Source organism: Penicillium roqueforti (genome assembly GCF_015533775.1).
Source record: "Penicillium roqueforti strain LCP96 04111 chromosome Unknown scaffold_09, whole genome shotgun sequence".
In the NCBI taxonomy this organism is placed as follows: Eukaryota; Fungi; Ascomycota; class Eurotiomycetes; order Eurotiales; family Aspergillaceae; genus Penicillium; species Penicillium roqueforti.
The window spans coordinates 360234-377633 of record NW_024067573.1 but is presented as its reverse complement, the minus strand read 5'-3'; the positions used below and the strand labels follow the sequence as shown (position 1 = coordinate 377633).

General features: G+C 51.0%; 6 protein-coding genes across 6 annotated transcripts; 5 read left to right on the top strand and 1 right to left on the bottom strand.

The window, feature by feature from the left end:
- Nucleotides 1-430: 430 nt before the first annotated feature.
- On the top strand, nt 431-4747 carry LCP9604111_4488 (uncharacterized protein; the record flags this gene model as incomplete). The annotated part of the gene is made up of 1 exon (XM_039072192.1): nt 431-4747. One exon carries the CDS (start codon nt 431-433, stop codon nt 4745-4747), a length of 4317 nt encoding a protein of 1438 aa, XP_038929530.1.
- A 994-nt stretch (nt 4748-5741) lies between these two features.
- Nucleotides 5742-8527, top strand: LCP9604111_4487 (Kha1p; the record flags this gene model as incomplete). Its single annotated transcript, XM_039072191.1, has 3 exons — nt 5742-5876; nt 5924-7003; nt 7064-8527. The coding sequence occupies 3 exons, from the start codon at nt 5742-5744 to the stop codon at nt 8525-8527; spliced, it is 2679 nt and encodes an 892-aa protein (XP_038929529.1).
- Nucleotides 8528-8692: 165 nt separating this feature from the next.
- LCP9604111_4486 (uncharacterized protein) lies at nt 8693-9664 on the bottom strand (the record flags this gene model as incomplete). Its single annotated transcript, XM_039072190.1, has 1 exon — nt 8693-9664. The coding sequence occupies one exon, from the start codon at nt 9662-9664 to the stop codon at nt 8693-8695; it is 972 nt and encodes a 323-aa protein (XP_038929528.1).
- Nucleotides 9665-10636: 972 nt separating this feature from the next.
- LCP9604111_4485 (deoxyribodipyrimidine photo-lyase PHR1) lies at nt 10637-12444 on the top strand (the record flags this gene model as incomplete). The annotated part of the gene is made up of 2 exons (XM_039072189.1): nt 10637-11844; nt 11901-12444. The coding sequence occupies 2 exons, from the start codon at nt 10637-10639 to the stop codon at nt 12442-12444; spliced, it is 1752 nt and encodes a 583-aa protein (XP_038929527.1).
- Nucleotides 12445-12634: 190 nt separating this feature from the next.
- Nucleotides 12635-15192, top strand: LCP9604111_4484 (transcriptional regulator family TF; the record flags this gene model as incomplete). The annotated part of the gene is made up of 3 exons (XM_039072188.1): nt 12635-13875; nt 13929-14065; nt 14159-15192. 3 exons carry the CDS (start codon nt 12635-12637, stop codon nt 15190-15192), a joined length of 2412 nt encoding a protein of 803 aa, XP_038929526.1.
- A 918-nt stretch (nt 15193-16110) lies between these two features.
- LCP9604111_4483 (uncharacterized protein) lies at nt 16111-17006 on the top strand (the record flags this gene model as incomplete). Its single annotated transcript, XM_039072187.1, has 2 exons — nt 16111-16394; nt 16481-17006. The coding sequence occupies 2 exons, from the start codon at nt 16111-16113 to the stop codon at nt 17004-17006; spliced, it is 810 nt and encodes a 269-aa protein (XP_038929525.1).
- Nucleotides 17007-17400: the final 394 nt, after the last annotated feature.

The following is a 17400-nucleotide window of genomic DNA, read 5'->3' as shown; positions in this document are numbered from 1 at the left end:
GAGCTCGGAGTATAATAATAATGAGATTCTGAACGGAGGCGCAGGTGACTTGTAGATATTTGACAGGCATGCAATGCAGTATGATGCAACCAAACCGGCTTTTTTATATTTCTGCCGTATCTCTTTTCAATGAGAATCATCGATCAGACGAGAAAACTTCTCAATACTAATAATAGGCAGGTACCTATAGGCTATGGGTATACCTGAGCTCCACTAGAATAACTAGAATAGTAGAAGCTTTCGGTGAAACGGAGTCCGTCCCTCCGTTATACATCGGAAAGCCTCCAACCCGATGAAATAAATATGGATACTTCGGTGGCTTCGTTGTCCGTTTACCGATGAGATGATTTGATTAAAAGGGTTGGGCATGCCCGATGCTCCCAGGAGCTCAAAATTATACACAAACATACACATTGGTCCATTCCTCGCCATGGAGGACTATGGTGATCCCGAGTTCGCTCCAATCACGGAACGCACTGGAACTATACTAGAGGAGCGAGAACAACAGACCTTGACTCGCATTGCCTCTAGCAAAATCGGCCAACAGCTTTCAAGATCGGCCAGCACAAAAGAAGGTATCCCCCCATACCTCGATCCCACCAATCCCCGATTCGATCATCGCCGATGGGCGCAAATGGTACTGGAGCAGGTCAACGATTCAGGCATCGATATCCTCAATCAAGGCGTGGTATTCTCCAATCTATCCATACATGGCTCTGGCTCCGCTCTACAATACCAGGAAACCCTCACTTCCAGTTTGAGAGTCCCCTTCCGAGCTGCAACCAGAGCTTTGACTGGGCATACCTCACCACCAAGACAAATTCTCCGCAACTTCGATGGCTTACTCCAGGGAGGAGAGCTCCTTCTTGTACTGGGTCGACCTGGAAGTGGATGTACGACATTCCTGAAGACTATCTGCGGACACCTTGGGGGTTTGACCGTGGGGCCTGAAAGTTCAATCCATTACAAAGGAATCGCATTTGAAGATATGATCAAACATCACCGAGGAGATGTCGCATACAACAAGGAGGTCGACCTACATTTTCCCCACTTGACCGTAGGTCAGACCCTCACATTCGCCGCCCATGCTCGTGCACCCCAACAACGCCTGAAGGGTGTGACCCGCAATGAATACGTTGAGACAATCACTCAGGTTGTCCTGTCCGTCTTTGGATTGTCCCACGTCTACAACACCAAGGTGGGCAACAATTTTGTACGAGGTGTCAGCGGAGGCGAGAGAAAGCGAGTCAGTATTGCCGAGATGTTCTTGTCTCGCTGTCGCATCGGAGCATGGGACAACAGCACCCGTGGTCTAGATGCCGCATCTGCCCTGAAATTCGTGAGATCATTGCGCCTTTCGGCTGATATGGGGCAATCCTGCCATGCCATTGCCGCCTACCAAGCATCACAGTCGATGTATGATCTTTTCGACAAGGTGGTTCTTCTATACGAAGGGTACCAGATCTATTATGGACCCAGAGAGCGTGCAGTTTCCTATTTCCAAGACATGGGATGGCAGAGACTTGAGCGCCAAGTCAGTGGTGACTTTTTGACTGCAATCACCAACCCAGCAGAACGCACGGCACGGCCTGGCATGGAAGGCAAGGTCCCCCGCACAGCGAAGGAGTTTTCCGAGTATTGGAAAAATAGCCCGGAGTACCAGCTCTTACACAAGGAAATTTCCGAATTCGAACGTGAACATCACCCAAATGTCGACGAAAAGAAAAGACTCATGGAAAGCCACAAAGAGCAGCAAGCTCGCCACACTCGAGCTCGTAGCCCTTTTCTTCTCTCCATCCCTATGCAGGTACGGCTGTGCATACACAGAGCCTACCAGCGAATGCTTCAAGATCTTCCAACAGCCATGGCACCGGTTATTGTTCAGATCATTCTATCTCTGATCATTGGATCCATCTTCTACAATACTCCTGATACCCCCAATTTCTTCTTTCAAAAGGGTGCAGTGATGTACTTTGCTGTGCTCATGAATGCCATTCTTACGATCAACGAAATCCTCCAACTCTATGCCCAGCGCCCCGTTGTCGAAAAGCAAGCTGGGTATGCATTTGTCCACCCGTTCACTGAAGCACTAGCCAGTCTCATCATCGATTTACCGATCAAGATCATACGAATCTCAATCTTCACAGTGGTCCTCTACTTTATGGCAAACCTGCGCCGTGAAGCGGGAGCTTTCTTCATCCACTACCTATTCTTGCTCACTGCAGTTCTGGCCATGTCTGGCTTGTTCCGCAGTGTCGGTGCCTTGACCAAATCTGTTGGGCAGGCCATGGCGATTGCCGGTGTGCTTGTGCTCTGCATTGTCGTCTATACCGGATTTACTCTCCCACAGCCATATATGCATCCTTGGCTTTCGTGGATCCGGTGGATCAGCCCGATCTACTATACATTCGAAGCGCTCGTGGCCAATGAATTCCATGGTCGAACATTTGACTGTTCCGCATTCATCCCGAGTTATGGAACTGGGACGTCCTTTATCTGCTCCACTGTCGGTGCAGTCGCCGGTCAACGAACTGTATCTGGGGATGCTTTCATTGAAGCAAACTACGAGTACAAGCACTCTCATTTGTGGCGGAACTACGGAATTCTCATCGGCTTTTTTATCGCCCTCAATACACTTTACTTGGTTGCGACAGAGTACCTTACTGATGACAAGTCAAAGGCTGAGGCGCTGGTTTTCCGCCCTGGACATGCGCCCAAGTATCTGCAGGAAGGTCACAGCATCGAGCTTGGAATCCAGGAGGTCAATAAGCTCGAGCTCCAGATGACCAATGATACCATCCGTTTACCCGAGCAAAAGGACATTCTGTCATGGAACTCCCTCAACTACGATATCCCCGTGAAGGAGGGCACCCGACGACTCTTGGACAACGTCAATGGCTGGGTCAAGCCTGGTAGCCTGACTGCCTTGATGGGTGTTTCTGGAGCTGGAAAGACAACGCTTCTTGATGTCCTTGCGCAGAGAGTCTCTATCGGTGTTGTCTCTGGTGATATATTCGTGAACGGCAAGACCCTTGCGGCAAACTTCCCCCGTCGGACTGGATATGTGCAACAACAAGATCTTCATCTTGATACCACCACTGTGAGGGAAGCTTTGCGTTTCAGTGCTATGCTTCGTCAGCCCCAGAAGGTTACCAAGCATGAGAAGTATGAGTACGTCGAACAAGTCATCAAAGTCCTTGGCATGGAAGATTTCGCCGAAGCGGTGGTGGGAAGCCTGGGAGAGGGCCTCAACGTCGAGCAAAGGAAGCTGCTTAGCATTGGTGTTGAACTTGCTGCGAAACCTACCCTGCTTATCTTCCTCGACGAACCTACCAGCGGTCTGGACTCTCAAAGCTCTTGGACTATTTGTCAATTTCTCCGAAGACTTGCAGATCACGGCCAGGCTGTCCTCGCGACGATCCACCAGCCTAGCGCGCAGTTGTTCCAAACCTTCGATCGTTTGCTCTTCCTTGCGAAGGGGGGAAAGACCGTCTACTTTGGCGACATCGGAAATCAGTCTTCCACCCTTTTGAATTACTTCGAGAACAACGGCGCCCGACCGTGCGAGGAACTCGAAAATCCCGCGGAATACATCTTGGAAATGGTTGCTGGAGATTCTTGCCCAATCGACTGGGTTGCGGCCTGGAACAAGAGCCCGGAGTATGAAGAGGTACAGGCTGAGGTCGAACGACTTCATAATGATCCCAAACAGTCTTCTTATCGACCTTCATTGGACGGGCCTGACGAATTTGACGACGACAACTCCGAGTTCGCCATGCCACTCAGAAGCCAGCTGTATTATGTTCTTGAACGAGTCTTCCAGCAGTACTACCGTCAGCCAGAATACGTCTACTCCAAATTTATCTTGGGTATTGTGTCTGGATTATTCATCGGCTTCTCGTTCTGGAAATCAGACAACACCCAACAAGGCTTCCAAAACGTGCTCTTCAGTATTTTCCTTCTGTGCACAATTTTCAACACACTTGTCAACCAGATCATGCCCAAGTTCGTCGTCCAACGTTCCCTCTACGAAGTTCGCGAACGCCCATCCCGCATCTACTCCTGGAAAGTCTTCATCCTCTCCCAGATGTTCGTCGAAATCCCCTTCCAAGTTTGCCTCGGCGTCTGCTCCTGGGCCTGCTTCTACTGGTGCGTCTTCGGCGCCGACCAGGACTCCGAGCGCCGCGCACTGATCATGCTATTTATCGTCCAATTCTACATCTACGCCGCAAGCATGGCACAGCTGGTCGTCTGCGCAATCCCCGAGCCTGCACTCGCAGCTATGGTCGCCACGCTGATGTTCGGTCTTTCCTTCATCTTCAACGGCGTGATGCAGCCGCCCGATGATCTGCCCCGCTTCTGGATCTTCATGTATCGCGTCTCACCATTTACCTACTACATCGGCGGTATCAGCGCTACAGCGCTCCATGGCCGCCCGGTGGAGTGCAATGCTGCGGAGATGAGTGTCTTTGATCCGCCTTCTGGTCAGACCTGCTTCCAGTATATGGAGAAGTACCTCGAAACTGCAGCCGGGACACTTGCCAATTACAATGCTACGTCTGGCTGTGAGTACTGTTCTCTCAGTTCGGCGGATCAGTACCTTGCTGCGAGGAAGATTGAGTGGGTTCATCGCTGGCGAAACTACGGGATCTTCTGGTGTTATTTCTTTTTCAATATTTTTGCTGCTATTACGCTCTATTACCTCTTCAGAGTGCGGACCTCCAAGGCCAAGACGAAGAAGGCTTGATTGGTTCAGTTCCTAGATGGTATCAGGAGGTTTTGCATTTTGCTTGGTGTTTCATTGGGTTTGGTCTCTATGAGACCTTTAATCTGAAGCCTTTGTACAATTGAGCCACAACTAGCATTAAATACCGGCGCATTTGATTAATTAGACACTCTCTACTAGCTGGCATTTAAAAGTCGTTCTTAGACTTAATTTATCTTTATTATTGTTGGTTGAATCGATTTAAATTAACTCATGGTGACCAGGTAATCTCTGAATAGCTTCATGTTGATAGATCATTGGAATATATATTGGAAGCGCTGTAATGAGAGTACTTAATCTTACAGGCCAAAAATGTATTAATTACAATATACACGAGATTGAACTCAAGGGGTTAATGACCTCCGACCTCAAACCCACTATATATAGTACATGTATATCGTGCTCCATCACATGGACAAAGACATATGATTCAAGAGGACATGCCAACAAGCTACGAGTTTTATCAGAAAAACCTTGTAGAATCAGATGTCACATTACCAAGATGCATAGACCGTAAGATGCTGTGGATGTTGTGTCTGGGGAAAGAATCCGGGGTAGATCACCTGCCTCGCCAAAGGCCCGAGCTGTCATGTCACCATCACCACGTGAAAACTTTAAACAAAAGCGCAGATTATGAAAACTCTTTCTTATTTCAGGGCTGGTCGTGTTCGTGCACAGCAAAAAAAGAATGTACTCCGTCGAGACTGCCCATTCCTCGGCCGCATGCAGTGATATTTGCTTTGTTCCCCTCAAGAAGAGAAACGTGATTCCCGCATTGAATGAATAATTCGAACTTTCGACCAATCCACGTTGGGACTAGCGAGGCCAAGCCGTTAAGGATCCATGGCACTTTAAATCTTATTGGCCCCGGTCTTAGCGTAGGCTGACTCTTTCATTTGTCTTGGGCTGGGGAGACGTCGTGACTTAAAAGATCTCCTCTGCCTGTTCTCTCTGCCGAAGCTGGATATCATCCAGTATGGCGACCGCGAACGTGACCACGACAGCTACGGCCAATAGCACTAACGCAGTCAGTCCGCAGGGTGGCATCCTCGAAGGCGGCAACCCAACCCATTATGACTCCAAGAATCCACTGGTGTTATTTATTATCCAGGTAACTATGTCGCCATCCGGGGAAACAGAAATATAACTGACAAGCAGGCCGTCATAATCATCGTGCTATGTCGCCTTATACACTGGCCCCTCTCAAAGATTCGCCAGCCTCGAGTGATCGCAGAGGTGATCGGGGGAATTGTTCTGGGCCCATCGGTGATGGGTCGCATCCCCGGATTCACCGACGCGATTTTCCCGACCGCCAGCATTCCCAGCCTCAATGTAGTCGCCAATCTGGGGCTTATACTCTTCCTCTTCTTGGTCGGTGTCGAGACCGATCTTCGCTTCCTGGTCAGTAATTGGCGGGTCGCTTTGAGCGTGTCCGCTGCGGGCATGATCTTGCCATTCGGCTTGGGTTGTGCCATTTCATATGGCCTCTACCATGAGTTCCACGATGATCCTGGTACCAAGCCCATTGCCTTCGGTACCTATCTGCTGTTCATCGGTATCGCCATGGCCATCACGGCCTTCCCCGTGCTGTGTCGTATCCTCACCGAGCTGAAGCTGCTCTCAACCCGGGTCGGTGTGATCGTGCTGTCCGCTGGCGTTGGTAATGATGTGGTGGGCTGGATCCTGCTTGCACTATGTGTTGCTCTTGTCAACGCGGGCAGTGGAATCACGGCTCTGTACGTGTTACTAGTCTGCGTTGCCTACATGTTGTTTTTGACTTTCGCTTTCCGCCCACTGTTCCTCCGCTTCCTCGAGAAAACGGGCAGTCTCCAAAAGGGACCCAGCCAGTCAGTGGTGGCCCTCACTCTGCTTATTGCTCTGGCTTCAGCCTTCTTCACACAGATTATTGGTGTTCACGCCATTTTTGGAGGCTTCGTCATCGGTCTGATCTGCCCACACGAAGGCGGCTTTGCCATCAAGCTCACTGAGAAAGTCGAGGATTTGGTCGCTGTCATTTTCCTGCCACTTTATTTCACCTTGTCCGGTCTGAGCACCAATCTGGGCCTTCTTGACTCTGGAATCGTCTGGGGTTATGTGGTTGGCGTAATCGCCATCGCGTTCATTGCGAAAGTCACTGGAGGTGCCATTGCATCGCGGCTCTGTGGCCTTTTATGGCGCGAAAGCTTTTCGATCGGTGTGTTAATGAGTTGCAAGGGTTTGGTGGAATTAATCGTGCTAGTGAGTACAACCTGCAGGGAGTTTTCCGATTGAGAATGGATGCTAATTCAGTAACCCCAGAACATTGGTCTCCAAGCTAAGATTTTGAGCACTCGCACGTTTACAATTTTCGTCGTGATGGCCTTGGTCACCACATTCCTTACCACTCCATTAACCACCTTGCTGTATCCAAGATGGTACCAGGTCAAGGTCGACCGGTGGAGACGCGGGGAGATCGACTGGGAAGGCAACCCTATCCAGCATGATGGCCGCAACGACAGCGTCGCCCTTGCCAAGGATCAGTTGAAGACCGTCCCAGTACGTAAGCTCCTCGTCTACCTTCGTCTCGATGGTCTTTCGGGTGTCTGTACTATAGCAGCCCTCCTCAGTTCAAAGCGACGTGCATCCGTGTCATCACGCATTCACCCCTCAAAGATGCCAAAACAGACCGAGGAAACCGTCGAAGATCCTATTACCCAAGAAGAGGACGAAAACACCACACTTAAGGTGCACGGTGTTAGGCTGATGGAATTGACCGACCGTGATTCCAGTGTCATGAAGGTTGCTGCTGCGGGCGAGCATGCACTGTGGGATCCGGTAGTCAACACTTTCCGCGCCTTCGGAGACTGGCACGATCTCTCGCTCATGGCTGGTGTATCTGTCGTCCCCGAGCACTCTTACGCAGACACCGTCATCGGCATGGCGCAGCAGGACACCGCAGATCTGCTCCTTCTCCCCTGGAGCGAGACCGGAACACTGGCCGACCGCCATAATGGGCTAGACATCGACGACGCAAATCGTTTCTCCAACGGCACCTACACAAGCTTCGTTTCTGATATATTAGAGCGGGTCCCCGGCCATGTGGGCATCCTAATTGAATACAGTCCATCCTCTGCCTCATCAAAGCGCCCCGTGATCTCACGTACCGCCAGCGCTATGAGTCTCCAGGGCTCAATTTTCGCCCGCCAGCCAACCGGCAGCCGCTCCCACCACATTGTCCTTCCATTCTTTGGCGGTGATGATGACCGCTTCGCTCTTCGGATGGTCATGCAGCTCGCTCAGAATGATCAGGTCACTGCGACTGTTATTCAGATTGGAGGATTGGGAGGCGATGTCACTAAAACAGCCGTGGTGACTACAGTATCTGCTTCGAGCTCGAGTGCGATCCCTGCGTCCAGCTCTCAGTCCGATATGGTCTTTTTTGAAACAATGCGTGATTCTGTTCCAGAAGAACTTCAAGAGCGTGTCGTCTTCCACCAACCAGCTGTCAATGATACCATTACCGACGCAGCTCAAATGGCTGTCGTTTCTGTGCGTGAAGAACTTAACCACACTTCGAACAAGGCGAACAACATTATTATCGTTGGTCGTCGTAGTGTCTCTTCTAATATTGAGCTGGGTCTTTCGGAGGATAGTATTGGACATGATACCCGCCGGGTTCTGGGACCTGTCGGTACGGCGATGGTACAGCCCGAGAATAAGATTTATGGCAGCGTATTGGTGCTGCAGGCGGGTACCGCTGGATTGGCTGATTACTATCGTTGAATATATTTGAGATATCGCTTGGAGCCATTGTGAATATTTTCGCATATTTTCGACAATTAATTTCTCGTATGAACATTTGAGACATGCTATATCACCTGTAAAGAGATAGAGCTTCTCAACATCTATGTGATTAGGTACAAGCAAGCCAAGAGCTAAAACCTGCTGTCATGGATTCTGCAGGACACCAGATAAACTAGATGTAGAATGACCAGAGCTTCCTCCCCCAAACCACGATGGACTGTACTCGCGACGAACACGCATCGGCGTCTCCCGGTTCGCAGGCCGATCCCCATTCGACGGAAACGAGCTAGACTCGGTGATCTCCCGCGTACTGGAGTGCATCTCCTGACTATCGGAGCCGCCACCACGAGCAACCGCGATCAATTTACCAAGAATAGCATATTCAAGTTTCAACTTGATACTGTAAGCGACAGGTTTGAACATGACCTGTATAGCATAGTAGCCGACATATTCAATGACGACGACCGAGATATCCAAGAGAAGAATGAGGATATTGATAACCAGCAACTGGTTCAGAATGCCATGAGGGCGACCTTCAGGCCTGAGATGAAGCAGCTTAATCGTTTCCCAGACGTAGATGCTAGAGATAATCAATTCCTGCACACAGAAACCGACCAGCTGCACTCGCTCCATGATATTATACGCGCGGGCCCAGTGACTCGCCGGCTGAGCAACAGTCCCGTACAAGAGAACCGTAGTCGGGATGTGAAAAATGACAGCGTCAATGCAGATCATCCATAGCACACCGCGGAGCAGTCTCCTATTCTGCAGCACGAGATGCAGGCGGGACCATAACACGACCGACTGGCCGGTGATCATGCCGTACCAGCCCAGCTGGACGAGGGTCACGCATAGCCAGGGGGTAACGCCGGTCCGGAAGAAGAGAAGGACGTACCCCAGGGTGTACGGGATAATGCAGCCGGAGGAGATTAGAAGACTCCAGAAGTAGATGCCCTTCCAGCGTCTGAAGGAGAAAAAGCAGAGGATGACGAGCTCGATGGAGTTGTACCAGGCTAGTGCGGCGAAGGCGGCGAAGACGCCTGTGCGAGCTAGGTCGGATGGGCCGTTGCCGGGAATAAGGTAGTCTTCAACGCTGCGGGCGTCGTTTGTGGCCATTGGCGGTTGAGGGACATTGCTGGTTGTGCACTGGGGTAGATGGATTAGGGAAGGAGGGATGAGATATAGGTATAGGTATAGATATAGGGGGGAATTGAAGATGGGAAGAGTTAGGGGATAGGAATAAACTATTAAATTTGTTCCCAGCGACCTTAAAGTTCAGGGTCTGAACAGTGGCGGGGAGAACTTTGACGGTATCGGCGGCGAATGGAGGCAATCGGATCATACAAGAGCACCTGACAGCCGGGGTTGTGGGGAAATTGACGAAAGCAGACTGGTCGAGAAGTTCCGAGGCCATGGACCGGAAGTTTGGGGTATACTTAGAGCTGACTCCAGAAGTACATATCAACAGGGATGGACTCCCTTTGTTACGCCTCCATCATCGCATTATTGAACGGTGGCTGGATTTTTGTTCTCGACTGTCGATCCCCCTTGTTTTGAGGTTTGGTGTACTTACTGGCCAGGTAGTTGACAAGGTTGTCAACGAAGGAAGACATGGAATATGAGCCCTCGGAGATGACAAGTATGAAATATAAGTACTTCCTGGTTAATTGCAGTCGTTGTGGGGAATTGGTACCAGAACAAGAGCCTGTTCACATTCGCGGGATTGGTCAACGCCAGATCTGCCGTATACCCAAATTGGCCATTGGCAAGAAACGGGGACTGAGGTCACTACTCCGTGGCATAACTGAAATGAATCGGAATCCCAGAACTAGCATGGTCCGACCAAGGAATGCATCCAACAGGTCCAGACCGTAGACAGGGACGCGATCGCGATCAGATCGGATACTGACGTCACCCAGATCTGAAGCCGATCCCGATCTGGATCGAAGGACTTGGGATTCCTTTTAGCACCCCTTGTCCTTGTTATTCTCAGTAATGCAGAAACTGCCTCTCTGCTGTTCTAGATCAATCCCGCGCCTGTTTCTGTTCAGTCAATTGCGAGCCGAGCTTGTTCGCAACCTTTCAGCCATGCCACCGAAGAGGAAAGCTACCGAACCGGCAGCTGAAAAGCATGATGGCTTGAGTGCTAGCAAAAAAGGCCGACCAGACTTGCACCAACCGCACCCGAACGCGAACCAAACCGAGGATTTCGGCATAGTCCTACGCCAGTTCTATCCGGCCGAGATGAGCAATGAGCGCTGCCGAGCATACACCGATGGCGAGCTGGAACGCCCTATTGAAACGCTACAGAGGGCTTGCCGAGAAACCGCCACCAAGCGCCAGTCGATCAACGTGGGTAATGCCGTGGTACATTGGTTCAAGAGCGATCTCCGACTGCATGATAATAGGTCACTGTACACTGCCTACCAAACTGCGAAAGAAAACCAGATCCCGTTGATCGGCCTTTACATCGTCTCCCCCGAAGATTGGACTGCCCATTTGACTAGCCCTGCTCGGGTGGATTTCACGCTGCGCACCCTCGAGCGATTGCAACAGGACCTGGGGGAGTTGGATATCCCTCTGCACATGGAAACACAAGAGAAACGGAAGGCAATCCCGAAACGGATTGTGGAATTGTGTCAACAGTGGGGTGCGAAGAACCTATATGCGAATATCGAGTATGAGGTAGATGAACTGCGACGCGAAGCTAAGCTTGTTAGACTTTGCGCGGATAATGATATTAATTTCGCTCCCACTCATGACACATGTGTGGTCACTCCGGGCGCGCTGGCTAGCCAGCAAGGGAAACAATATTCCGTTTACACTCCATGGTATCGCTCCTGGTTGGCCTTCTTGAAAGAGAACCCGGATTACCTCGAGGTCTCTGAGGAGCCCGGGTCAAATCCAGGCAACGCGCGCCATCAATTGAAGGATTTATTCAATTGCAAGGTGCCAGCCGCACCTAAAACCCATACCTTGTCGGGCGAAGACCAGAAACGCTTTGAGGGACTTTACCCAGCCGGAGAGCATGAAGCCCTCCGGCGGCTGGACAAATTTCTCGAGGAGAAAGGTAGAAAGTACGAGGAGTTGCGGAGCATGTTGCCCGGTGAGCACACTTCGGTGTTGAGTCCTTACATTGCATGCGGAGCGCTGAGCGTAAGGACTGCTGTCGCGACAGCGAAGAGGGTCAACAAAGGCCATCTCGATCGATACGATCCCGGTTACATGACGTGGATCAGCGAGTTGGCCTGGCGGGACTTCTACAAACATGTCCTGGTGAACTGGCCCTTCATCTGGTAAGTTATCTCCTAGGCCAACGGGTTTCCCATTCTAATGCAAAGACTTCCTGTAGTATGAACAAATGCTTCAAGCCCGAACATACCGATATTGAATGGGAGTACGATAAGGATCAGTTCCAAGCGTGGTGCGATGGCAAGACAGGTTTTCCGATCGTCGACGCAGCAATGCGCCAGCTCCGCCACTGCGCCTGGATGCACAACCGCACGCGCATGGTTGTCTCATCGTTCCTTACCAAGGACTTAATGCTCGATTGGCGCCGTGGCGAGCGCTACTTTATGGAGAATCTAATCGACGGCGACTTCGCGTCCAATCACGGCGGGTGGGGGTTCGGGTCCAGTACTGGCGTGGATCCGCAACCATATTTCCGAATCTTCAATCCTCTTCGGCAGAGTGAGCGCTTCGACCCGGAGGGAGAGTATATCCGCCACTGGGTGCCAGAGCTGCGCGATGTGTCTGGTAAAGCCATCCATGAACCATATGCGAGGGGAGCCGCGGCTATTGCGCAGAAGAACGGCTACCCCAAGCCCATTGTGGACCATGCAGAGAGTCGAGATCGAGCGTTGAAGCGATTCAAGAGTGTACTCCAGAAAGGGTGAAGTGATGAATATGTAAATAAGAATGAAGCGTATTATGATCAACGTTCCTCCGATGGAGTACTCCGTAGAACTAAATGAGTTGGAGAAATTGCCAAGTCCAATTGCCCGATGCCTTTTCCCCGCAACATTCTTCTTTTCTCTTCGGCTTCCTTTTTTTTTCAACACTCAACCTCGCCAATGACGTCCCGAAATGGAGTCCCAGGGTGATCAGCCGTCTCCGGCCCCTGACTCGGTCGAGGTTGAGCTACCGAATGGCAAGCGACGATGGCGCCGAAACAGAGTCGCCTGCGACTCATGCCATACTCGCCGCGTACGATGCGATCGTGCTTTCCCCTGCTCGAGGTGTCTTCGCGGTGATATACACTGTCAATTTACCCGCGAGCGCCGGAAACGAGGACGTATTGCGAGATCGAAGCCGACAAATGGAAATACGAATGCCGAGGACGAGGTAACCCAGGACCGCGCCGAGGGGAAGCAGGCCGACGGGGAACACAAGCGGGAGTCGAAGTCGCAGTCGCAGTCGCAGCAGAGGCTGTCGCCAATTGAAAACAATTCTCCCACATCGACCTTTCATCAGCCATCGCCTGCAACAAATGAGATCAGCGCCGGTGTCGACGACCCTCGGTCTATGCCAGATTGTCCACAGCCGCAGCGGACAGGGCCTGCCGCGAATGTCACAGAGGAATGGCTTTCAGCGGCACATCTGTCGCCAGACTCGTACGATATGCTTGCAGGAACGGGTGGCAGCGACGCGCCTTTGCCCCGGTTGATGGATATTTGGAATCCGGTTGATTTCGCTGGCCACCAGGCGGCCCAGCACGCCCCTCCCCTACCGTCTGTGTCGGGGACGAACCCTTCAAGACGAAGACGGTCATCAATCTCCCGGTCGCCATTGAAGTACCCTGTTTTGGAACCTCTCATGCCTTTTCTCGAATCGCACCTCCCGCGTCGACTGGTGTGCGATCTGCTTGAACTCTACTTTACTAGTGCTTTCTCAACCCATATGCATCCTGTGTGTCATCATATTCATTGCTATGTCCTGCGAAAGACGTCTTTTCTAAGTGTCGACCGCCCCAGGCCCACTAGTCCTGCCTTGCTGGCAAGTATGCTCTGGGTAGCTGCTGTGGATGATCGAGCTTTCTCTTTATCCATCTCACCATTACAACGGAGAAAGATATGCCAATTTCTCTGTGCGTTGATTATTCGCTTACTGCGGCCTTTGATACATGTCTCATTCAAAGACCAAGATTCATCACCCGCCGAAAACACAACCACCCACGACTTCTCTGCAGGGACTCACCACCCATTCGAAGGAGTCGGTGATGATAAAGGGCTGGTAGGCCCCGCTGGATCTTTAGACGATGTCATTACCTATATTCATGTGGCCTCGATTATCTCATCTAGTGAACAGAAGGCAGCAAGTATGAGATGGTTCGTTGTACACCTGCTCTTATCTTTTGTCCACTCCACTAATTCCAAACTAGGTGGCATGCGGCCTTTACACTAGCTCGAGAACTTAAATTGAATCAAGAGATGGAAATAACACCCAATATCGACAGCATGAGCGATGGTTCAAGTCCGTCCTTCGGCTACGGTCTAGGTGGATGGCCTGGTTCTCCAGGTGGGCTGGGCTTGGACTACTCTAATCCTTCACGCCCAAATCTGAATTGTGTATGTGACAGAAAACATGATTTACATAATGTTCCTATTACAGAAGAGCATCGTGAGGAGCGGCGCAGAACCTGGTGGTTGCTATATATCATGGACCGCCATCTTGCATTATGCTATAATCGTCCGCTAGCCCTACTGGATGCCGAGAGCGAGGACCTGTTGCTTCCACTGGATGAAAGCTCCTGGCAAGCAGGAATCATTCACAGCAATAGTCCTCGTCCCGATGGGCCCCAATGCCTCCGGTCGGGCGACCAAAATAAACGTCGCATTTTCCCCAACTTTATTTGCCACGACCACTCCATTCTTGGCTTTTTCCTCCCACTCATGACGATCACTGGCGAACTGATCGATCTAAACCAGGCACGAAACCACCCTACTCTCGGTGTCAGGCTTCAAGGAAAGGAAGCGTGGGAGGTTCACGTATCGGAAGTGCTGCGCCAGCTTGAGATATACAAAGCTAGTCTCACAACCTTCGCGGCGGCGGCGGCAGACCCAGCGGCCTCGTCAACGACTGCTTACACCAACAAACCAGAACCTGTCGATCCGCAATTGTCCGAGGCCTATTCTTGGCATACCCAGACCGTGATTGCCTATTCCTCCTACCTTACACACGTCCTCCACATCCTGCTCGTCGGAAAGTGGGATCCTGTCTCATTGATAGAAGATAAAGATTTCTGGACATCCTCCCCGGCTTTTGCGTCGACCATCTCACACGCACTGGAAGCGGCCGATTCCGTGCAACAAATCCTCCGCTTCGACCCCGACGTTAGTTTCATGCCTTACTTCTTCGGCATCCAGCTGCTGCAGGGTAGTTTCCTCCTGCTACTTATCGTAGAGCGCCTCCAAAAGGAAGCAGGCGAGGGCATACTCAACGCGTGCGAGACCATGATCCGAGCGACAGAATCTTGTGTGGTGACCCTCAACACGGAGTACCAACGCAGCTTCCGGCAAGTGATGCGCTCTGCGGTTGCCCAGGCTCGAGGTCGACCTGTTAACCCGAGTGAAATTCGACATCGCCGAAAAGCAGTTCTCGCGCTTTATCGCTGGACGCGAAAAGGGACTGGCCTGGCCCTGTAAATACCCCACAAGCCGCCCGGCTAGGATTTCTCTGTTCCTGTCGATCCCTGCGCCCTGCAGGATAAAGCACGCGTCCCGATGTAGGTTTGCGTACCTGAGCGGAGGAGTGGGAACCCCTTTCCCCACGGTCGATCTATGTTGTACGCAATCTTGGTGTTGACTGGATACTACTTTTCTATTGTATAGTTCTGGAGTGGCGTTTTTGGATATCTGGCGTTTCCTCGGTGGAAGCTTCTTTCTATGTAACAATTAAGGGCGGATAAATCTGGAGGTATATAATTTATTACCCTTGAGGGTATCTCGGTCCATTCTTCCAATGTGGTGTGGACAATATCTTCCTCCGAACCCTATATCAAACCGGTTATACCTACATAGTAAGTACGAAACAAGGCGATGTCATTCCCCGTTCTTATTTGGGTTCCTGAAGCCTCGAGCCTCTTCAATTTATCCGCTCAACGGCGGGGTTTCGATTAAATTCTCGATGCCGAGGTACCAGAATTGACCGATTGGACAACAACCTCCCACGAATGCACGGCCTTGACCGTAAAATCCGGGGAAATCGGTTAATTGAAGGATCTCATGGGATCATGCGGTCTCTAGGAATATATTTGCCGCTGGAGCTGCCCCAGATTCTCCGCAACTCCGCATTTCCACAGCTCCCCAGCTCCGTGATTTGATGTTGAATTCGATTTTCTTTTGGTTTAAATAGGTCCAGGATGCCCCCGGTTTTGCGAGTAATCATTCTTTGCTTTTCTCTTTGCGCTGGTAGCAAGGTCATACAGAGATAGAAACTATTTCAAGCTTCAACTTTAACTCCAACTCCAACTCCAACCAGGTCTTTTCTCTTTGATCTGTGTCTTGCCTACTATATTTGCCCCCATCGTCATTTGAACCTGTGGTAAATAAAGCACGTTCACCATGACCGAAGCTCAGTTTCCATACGAGACTACCTCCTGGCCTATGGAGAGTCTCATTGATTTGCATGTGGGACAGCACGATGAGCTCGGTCTGCATCCCTTTATCGCCAGCGACTTTCCTCTGACGATGCAGGAGGGACTAGATCCCTCCCGGGCTATTGAGCAGTTAAGCTGGGTGGATGAATACCCGGTCAAATCGACCGCATTCCAACCATATCCGCAAACATGGTATGACGCCGGTCTAGTGAGAGAGGATTGTGGAGGAACGAAAAACAATGTCAAAAGGTAAATTACTACCAGTGCCTTGCTGGCGAGACAAAAGAAGAAGAAAAGACGCGTATCTTGAACTAGCTAGCTAACAATCATACTAGTTTCTCACGCCAATCATCCCAAACCACCCCAAACCCCCGTATCCATCCCCGTCCAGATTTACAGCTCGCAACACAAAGAGCGCTCTTCATGACTCCCTCCCCAAAGACCCTCGCCTTCTTCCCTGGATCTCCAAACTCAGATCCTCACGCGTCCCCAGAACCAAGCCATGCTTCATCAAGCGGGTGGGAAGGTGAAGTCGACTACGAAGATTTCCAATACATGCAATTCGATTTCGGGCCGGGTTTCGCGACCTCGGCATTAGAATCTCCATACCAGGCTCATGGACAAACGCACAGTCTCAGCTCCCCGCGCCATCAACACTCAAGAATAGAAGAAGAGTGTCTCACACCACTCGAGATGCCAGATGGGAGTACCCGCATGACATCAAATTGGCTCCCCGTCGACCCTGACGCTGGCTCTGCGATTAATTTTTCCGTGATAATGAACGAGGATGTAGCTGCGTTTCAGGACATGAAGCATGCATTTTTTCCATCGGTCCCTGCGGCTTGGTCGTATGATCGGTGAGAGTGGATGGTAATGCATTATTGTTGCGTTTTTGCGACATATTGCCGAACTTTTACTCCTTCCTCCTCCCTCCTTCCTCTAGTGCCAGGCCTGCCACATCAATCGCCGTCATCATGCGATGCCGGTAACATAAGGGTCATCACGTCCGCCGCGACCGCTCACAATTCCTAGCATACAGGGATTCGAGCTCGAGTTCATCCCGGCGTTGCCCTGACAAGGAAGCTTCAAGGCACAGGAAGAAGACACTTATGTGCCGGCTATCTCGAGAGCTGCATCCGAGAGCGAGGCGTCTGAAGTGGTATACAGCAAGCCCGGGGTTCTATTTGTCCCTGCAGAACTTATGTGTAGATAGAATTTGCCAATACCATGAAGAAATATTCTGGACAGTTGACAG